Raw genomic sequence first — 8,821 nt, forward strand, 5'->3', positions numbered from 1 at the left:
AGTCTACTGTTGACAAGAAGCTTTATCAGTAACATAAATAATCATTAACATATTTTGTCTGGTAGATGTATACTGTAATCTTCTCTAATGTCTGCTTTTTCTTGTGATATGTTCTTGTCTGCTGGGGACTAGGAAAACAGATAAATAATATTTTAAATTGTTTATTTAATATGTAAATAGCTTGAATAACTAAGGACCTGAGAAACTTTTTTTTTTTTTTGTAAGAGAAGAAGGATTTTGTGACAGAGAAATTAATTATTAAATAAATGTTATTGTGTACCTATTTTGTTTCACATGTGTAAGAACTGGAGACAGAACTGTGAAAAAATATACAAGGTTTCTGTTCCTATAGAACTTATATTCTAATGGAAGGAGATAGATAACAATAGGTAAATAAATAATTTCAGATCGTGACGAGGCCTAGAAATGTAATAAAACAGAATTAGAGACGTCTGTGTGTGCATTGGTTCTTTAGATAGGATGGTCAGAGATGTGGCATTGAAGCAGAGACCTAAATGATGAAAACTAGGCAGCTGTGTGGGAGCTCCAGAAGATGCAAGTTTCCAAGTTGTGAAGCAGGAGCTAGTTTCGTATGGATTTGACAGTAGAAGTGGTGTTCCTGGAATGAAGTTGGTAGGAAATGAAGCTGGTTCTGTTATTTTCTGGGACCTGTCACATGTAGTGTAGGTGACTGAGTAACAGTTCTAAGTTTCTCGTCAAAGATAGGTGATAATTGCATCCCGGTAATTTAGGAGCTAGAATTGGGGCTAGATAGGTTTTTGATTCTGGGTTATCAATTTAAGATATTATCCAAAGTGATATTTTCTGTATCTTTTTATTTGAAACTCTGTCAGTGTCAGACTTTCCACTGTTATCCTTGCCTTTGATACATCCTCAGGGTCTGCTCTGCTCTAAATAGTTATTATTTATTAAACTTTTTAAGTTCAACTACAACTGGGACAAGACATTTTACATGACATTTGGTATCAAAGTCTATAGTCAAAATGATTCATTTTCTTTATTCATGTTAAGAAAAAAATAAATTTTATATTTACTTAGTTTGTGCTTAATTTTATATATACTTAATATACTTACTTAATTTTAAATTTTATTTTTAATATTTTCGGAGTTTTTCTTAGATCACGATATTGTAAAAGGTAATATTTCAAATAGTAAAATGAGATAAAGATGAAATGTTAACAACTTAAGCTGGTGATGCCAGTACAGGGGTGATTAGACCATCAGCATCATTGTTTTACCTCATGAAACTTTTCTGGTATATTGGTTTTTGTGACCTGGTGCAGATACGCCTTATACCGTTGGGTTCCCCTCTGATTCTTAAGGATTTTCAGGGATCTTCTAGGGTTCTGAGATACCATGACTCTATGGATTTGGATTAAAGTGAAATAGTAACTTATGTGGAGTGCTTCTTTGGCACTGGATTTAAGGTCAAGGTACTAGATTTTGATTGAGGCAGTCCTGATTTTCAAGGCCTCAAGTGAGCCTGTTTGAAGTATATCATGGGATTCTCTTTGAACTGCTTGGATGGCTCCAGGCCCCTTTCAGCCTTCTTTGATTCAAAATTAGCCAACATCATCACTAAGATTGGCTGTTTGGTTGGCTTCTCAGACACATCCCTATCCCCACGATTTTCTGCTACCCACTAGCTCTCACCAGCTACATAAGTAATCTCATATTGGCAAACAAGTATCACATCTCAGTGTTTATTTAAAGGTGATTGTTTTCCTCTAGATGCAAAGGCTACCAAGGAAGCGATTGTGATACTGCATTAGACACGTGTATAATATAGGTGGCAATATTCATTTAGAGTTGAGAGAGATTTGCAGAAACAGTTGGCATGTCTTTTTCAGAATGCATGATAATTATTGATGATGAATCATAACCAGGGAATCTTTCCAATTCCTTCTCATGTAGGTTCTTTGAGTTTTAAAAATTACAAGTGCGGCCGGGCGCGGTGGCTCAAGCCTGTAATCCCAGCACTTTGGGAGGCCGAGACGGGCGGATCACGAGGTCAGGAGATCGAGACCATCCTGACTAACACGACGAAACCCCGTCTCTACTAAAAAATACAAAAAGCTAGCCGGGCGAGGTGGCGGGCGCCTGTAGTCCCAGATACTCGGGAGGCTGAGGCAGGAGAATGGCGTAAACCCAGGAGGCCGAGCTTGCAGTGAGCTGAGATCCGGCCACTGCACTCCAGCCCGGGTGACAGAGCGAGACTCCGTCTCAAAAAAAAAAAAAAAAAAAATTACAAGTGCATTTTTTACATAAATATTAAATAATATCAAAATGACATACATTACCTTAATTTTTTACTTACCACTATGCAGACTTTTTATCAATGTACCTTTTCATTATCACTGAAAATTGAATCTTGACTTTTCTTGAAATATGAAGTCTCTTTTCAAAGTAAGCCAATAAACATATAAAGGAAAACAATATTTTAAAAATCATTTTTAATATTTATTGGAATGTTGCAGCTAAGTGAATCCTGCATCTGTGAGAGTTATAAGGACTTTCATTTACATTTACCTTTTGCTCTATATTCTGCTGATAGTTTGGGAGAAAATTTATATGGTTTAGCATTTACTTTAGGTAACTCAGGATGAATGAAACATGTTCTAGAGAATATTCTGATATTACTAAGCTTTTACTAAATTTATTCCATATAAATCGTTTATGGATATGGAATATAAGAAGCATTTTTCCTTTCAGAATGAATAAAGCATTTGTCACCTGGAAATTGAATGTTAAAAGAATTAAGACAGAGAAGAGCAGGTAAGTTTTGATATGCAATATATTTATAAAAATTTCAAAAGGAAGCTATATGTTTTATATGTAGTGTGGAAACAGATATAATTTCATTTTCATTCAGTGATTAGAAAGTCACATTCCATTGCTTTATGATGAAACTTAACCCATTTTTATTTTTTAAAGACTATTAAACACTGTATTTTGCAGTATACCATTCTATGGTCATAGAGCTGTGCAAAACCTTGATGAATTCCCTTGGTCACTTTATCTAACTTCTTGCTTTCAGGAAGAAGAATAATTAAGTAATTTAAAGTAGATGACAGTAATCTTATTTTGTGAGATCTCCAACAGCCAAATGTTTTTTAAAATTGTTTTTATTAAACTTTTTATTTTGAGATAATTGTGGATTGAGATGCAGTTATAAGAAATAATAGAGATATCCCATGTACCTTTTACCCAGTTTCCCTCTCAAATGTTGCAAAACTACAGTCTATTATGACAGCCAGGGCATTGACAATGATATATAATCAATATATAGAACACTTCTATCACCACAGGATCCCTTGTGTTGGCCTTTTATAGCTATACCCCCCTCCCTCCTATTCCTGCTCCCTCCTTGACCTGTGGCAACCACTAATCAGTTAGCCATTTCTGTAATTTTATCTTTTCAAGAATGTTCTTATGATAAATAACAATAAATCAAGAGGAGGGAAGGAAACTTTTGGAGGTGACAGTTTATGGCATAGATTGTTCACAGATGTATACTTATCTCCACATGCACCAATTGTATACATTAAATAGGTACAGCTTTTTGCATGTCAATCATACCTCAATTAAATGATTTTCAAGAAAAGAATGCTGTGTCTGCACAGCAAAGGAAATAATCCACAGGGTGAAGAGACAGCCTGCAGAATGGGCGAAAATATTTGCCAACTGTTCATTCTCTAAGGGATTAATATGCAGAATATACAGGGAACTCAACAGTAAAAAATAAATAATCTGATTTAAAAATGGGCAAAGGATCAGAATAGACATTTCTCAAAAGAAGGAATACAGATGGCCAACAGGTATATGAAAAGATGCTCAACATCCCCAATCATCAGGGCAATGCAAATCAAAACCACAATGAGATATCACCTCACCCCAGATAGAATGGCTGTCATCAAAAAGACAAAAAATAAATGCTGATGAGGATATGCAGAAAAGATAGCTCTTATACACTATTGGTTGGAATGTAAATTAGCACAACCATATGAAAAAACAGTATGGAGGTTTCTCAGAAAACTGAAAATAGAGCTACCATACAAGCCAACAATCCCACTACTGGGTATTTATGTGAAGGAAGGAAATCCGTACGTATATTGAAGAGACACCTGCATCCCCATGTTTACTGCAGCACTGTTCACAACAGCCAAGATAGGAATCAATCTAAAAGTCCATCAACAGATGAATGAAGAAAATGTATATATACACAAAATAGAAAACCAGCCAGAAAAAAAAGAATAAAATTCTGTCATTTATGTCATTTATGGCAACATGGATAAGCTTGGAGGACATTATGTTACGTTAAATAAGTCAGGCATGGAAGGATAAATATCTCTTGTTCTCACTCATATGTGGGAGCTAAAATATTTGAGCTCATAGAAGTAGAGAGTAAAATTGTGGTTATTAGATGATGAGAAGGGTGTTGGGGAGGGGAGGATAGAGAGAGGCTGGTTAATAGCTAGATGGGAGGAATAAGTTCTAGTGTTCTATAGCTTTGTAGGGTAACTGTGGTAAACAATAATTCATTAAATTTTTTCAAATAGAAGAGAAGATTTTGCATTTTATTGTTATTTCCTTTTTTTAGAGACAGTCTCAACTCTTGCCCAGGCTGCAGTACAGTCATGTGATCATAGCTCACTACAGCATCAAACTCCTGGGCTCAAGCAGTCCTCCCACCTCAGCCTCCCAAATACCTGGGGCTACAGGCATGCACCACCATGACAAGCTATGTTTTATTTTTATTTTGTAGAGATGGGGACTCACTATGTTGCCCAGGCTGGTCACCAACTCCTGGCTTCAAGTAGTCTTCCCACTTTGACCTCCCGAAGTACTGGGATTACAGGCATTAGTCACTGTGGCTGGCCCTTAAAAAAGAGGATATTGAATGTTATCAAGTCAAAGAAATGATAAAGGTTTGAGGTGATGAATATGCTAATTATCCTGATTTACTAACACATTGTGTATATTTATTAAAATATCACAATTATTTGGATTAAGGGTGGGGCAAGATGGCACAATAGAATCCTCCACTGATCATACCTCATGCAGGAACACCAAATGTAACGGCTATCTACACAAAAAAACCATCTTCATAACCAAAACTCAGGTGAGCAACCACAATACCTGGTTTTAACTTCATATTGCTGAAAGAGGCACTCAAGAGGGAAGGGAACAGTCTTGAATCACTGATCGCATCCTTCCCCCATGCCATGGCAGTGGCTGTGTGGTGGGGAGACATAATCTGAGCACTTAGAAGAGGGAGAGTGTAATGCTTGTGGGACTGTTAATTGAATTTATTGCTGCCCTGTCACAGCAGAAATCAAAACCCAGCTGAACTCAACTGACAGTCACCCACAGAGGGAGAATTTAGACCAGTTCTAGCCAGATTGGAATCGCCCATCCCAGTGGATGGAACTTGAGTTCCACCAAACCTTACCACTGCAGACTAAAGTGCTATGTGGTCCTCAATAAAGTTGAAAGGCAATGTAGGCCACAAGGACCACAATTCTTGAACAAGTCCTACTGCTGTTTTGGGCTTGGAGCCAGTGGATGTGGGGGGCCCCAACCTAGTGAGACATCAGCTGGAAAGGCTAAGGAGTGCTTGCACCTACCTCCCCTAACCCCAGGCAGCACACCTCACAGCAAAGAGTCACTTCTTTCTTTTGTTGAGGAGAGGAGAGGAGAGGTAAGACTAAAGAGGACTTTGACTTTGTCTTGCATCTTAGAGATCAGCTCAGCCACAGTAGGAGAGGGTACCAGGCAGTCATCAGGTCCGCATCCCAGACATTTATAGACATACCCTGGGCTAGAAGTGAACCCACTGCTGTGAAGGGAAGAACCCAGTTCTGGCAAGATTCATAATCTGCTGACTAAAGAGCCCTTGGGCCCTGAATGACCAGCAGTGTTAACCAGGTAGTACACAGTGGCCTTGGGTGAGACTCTGTGGCATGCTGGCTTCAGGTGAGACCCAGCACATTCACAGCTGTGGTGGCTATAGTGAGACTCCTTAAGAAAAGCAGAGGGAAAAGTAAAGGGGATTTTGTCTTGTACCTTAAGTACTGTCTTGGCCACAGTGGGATGGAATACCTCAGTGTCCCCGATTCCAGGCCTTGATTCTTGGATGGCATTTCTGGACCTGCAGTGGGGCAGAGGAGAGCACACTGCCCTGAAGGGTGAGTCCCAAGCCTGGCACATTCACCACAAGCTGACTGAAAAGCCCTTGAGAAACATGAGTGGTAGCCTGGAAGTACTCCCTATGGGCCTATGGTGGTGGTGGCCACGGGGATTTCCTCTGCTTCTGGAAAGAGGAGGGAAGAATAGGAAGGACTTTGTCTTGTGGTTTGAGAGCCAGCTCAGTTGCGGTAGTACAGAGCATCACGTCAATTTCTAAGGGTTTGGACTCCAGTCCTTGGCTCCCAGACAGCATCTCTGGACTTATCTGGGGCTTGGGGGAACCCGCTGCCATTAAGGGAAGGATGCAAGCCTGGTGGGCTTTGCCACCTGCTGATTGTAGAGCCCTAGGTTCTTGTGTGAACATAGGCAGTAGCCAGGTAGTGGTTACAAGGCTTTGGTGCGACCCAGGCTTGTTGGCTTCAGGTTTAACCAGAAGGACACAAGCCTGGCGGATTTGCCAGCTACTGATTGAAGAGTCTTAGGTCCTTGAGTGAACATACATCTGACCCAGTGCAATCCCAGTGGTGGTGGCCACAGTGGGGCTTGTGTCACCCCACCCCCAGCTCCATGTGGGGGGCTAGGGGAGGGATAGCATTAGGAGAAATGCCTCATGTAGATGACAGGTTGATGGGTGCAGCAAACCACCAGGGCACGAGTATACCTATGTAACAAACCTGCATGTTCTGCACATGTATCCCAGAACTTAAAGTATAAATTAAAAAATAAAATATCTGTATTGGATATTGTTGAATGCTTTTTCTGCATCTATTGAGATGATCATGTGATTTTTGTTTTTAATTCCATTTATATGGTGAATCGCATTTGTTGACTTGTGTATGTTAAACTGTCCCTGCATCCCTGGTATGAAACCCACTTGATCATGGTAGATCATCTGTTTGATATGTTGTTGGATTCAGTTAGCTAGTATATTGTTAAGGATGTTAGCATTATGTTCATCAAGGATATCAGTCTGTAGTTTTCTCTTTTGGTTGTGTCTTTTCTTGGTTTTGGAATTAGGGTGATGCTGGCTTCATAGCATGAATTAGGAAGGGTTTCTTCTTTCCCTATCTTGTGGAATAGTATCAAAAGGATTGGTATCAATTCTTCTTTGAATGTCTGGTAGCATTCTGCTGTGAATCTGTCTGGTCCTGGACTTTTTTTTTGTTGGTAATTTTAAAATTACCATTTCCGTCTCGCTGCTTGTTGTTGGTCTGTTTAGGGTATCTAATTCTTCCTGATTTAAGCCAAGAGGGTTGTATTTTTCCAGGAATTTACCCATCTCTTCTAGATTTTCTAGATTATATGGATAAAGGATTTTCTCTCTTCTTGGTTAAACTTGCTAATGGTCTATCAATCTTATTTATCTTTTCAAAGAATCAACTTTTTGTTTCATTTATCTTTTGTATTTTTGGTTTGTTTCAATGTCATTTAGTTCTGCTCTGATCTTGGTTTTTCCTTTTTTCTGCTGGTGTTGGGATTCACGCAGGATTGTGGCAGAAATATTAAAGGGAAATATTAGGGAAAGTTATAGGGAATAGTCACAAACCTTTTGGAAGGCCGAAAGCTTACCTAGCTTGTAATTATTGAACAGGCTGAAGGCAGCTAGTTTTTACCTTAGAGCATTAGGTCATAAGGTAAATACTAGGGACAATAGAGGCTTCCCCAGTTAAGTCTGTTTACCCTACCTCCATTAACTAACCTTTGAGCCAAATGGCCCTCTCAGGAGGGAGGTCAACTAGGGGTATTGCCCCCTAATGATATTTACTTTAGACCACCAGTACCTGAGCTTTAATCATTTGTAGAACTACTCTCTTAATCATGTTAATTATCCACAAGTGTGTTGACTCAGAGCTTCTATTAATTGTATACTAAATAAATGCCTGGAGTGCAAGCTGCTTAGTGCCGGCCGCAGTGACAAACCTCTCTTGGTGTGCAGGCGGTCGGACACTCAACTGGACTGGCAAAGCAGAATATCTGTGTGTCAGTGCACATTTTATCCATCTGGCATTTGAGTCAGGGTCTGCTAATGCACTCTTGTGAGGAGCAATACCCAACTGGTGCCCCATGTAAGGAAAAATACAACATGCTGGGTTTGGGTTTCGTTTGTTCTTGTTTCTCTGGTTCTTTGTGGTGTGACCTTAGTCTGTTTGTGCTCTTTCAGACTTTTTGATGTAGTCATTTGAGCTACAGATGTTCCTTTTAGCACCACCTTAGTTATATCCCAGAGGTTTTGATAGGTTGTGTTATTACTGTCATTCAGTTTGAAGAATTTTTAGATTTCCATTTTGATTTCATTTTTGACCCAATACTTATTCAAGAGCAGGTTATTTAATTTCCATGTATTTGCATGATTTTGAGGGTTCCTTTTGGAGTTGATTTCCAGTTTTATTCCACCGTGGTGTGAGAAAGTGGTTGATAGAATTTCAGTTTTCCTAAATTTATTGAGGCTTGTTTTATGGCCTATCATGTGGTCTATCTTGGAGAAAGTTCCATGGGCTGTTGAATAGAATGTGTGTTCTGTGGTTGTTGAATGAAATATTCCGTATATATCTGTTAAGTCTATTTGTTCCAAGGTATAGTTTAAATCCATTATTTCTTTTTTTTTTTTTGA

General features: G+C 39.0%; 1 protein-coding gene across 1 annotated transcript in view; it reads left to right on the plus strand.

Moving 5' to 3' along the window:
- LOC105502836 (dynein heavy chain 14, axonemal-like) overlaps window positions 1–8,821 on the plus strand; it is a 74,226-nt gene that overhangs the window by 17,303 nt on the left and 48,102 nt on the right. Inside the window, exon 7 of the mRNA XM_011929506.1 lies at window positions 2,734–2,796. Coding sequence (XP_011784896.1) covers window positions 2,734–2,796 — 63 coding nt within the window. The remainder of the gene's footprint in view (window positions 1–2,733; window positions 2,797–8,821) is intronic.

This window comes from Colobus angolensis, unplaced genomic scaffold (genome assembly GCF_000951035.1).
Source record: "Colobus angolensis palliatus isolate OR3802 unplaced genomic scaffold, Cang.pa_1.0 Scaffold81, whole genome shotgun sequence".
Lineage (NCBI taxonomy): Eukaryota > Metazoa > Chordata > Mammalia > Primates > Cercopithecidae > Colobus > Colobus angolensis.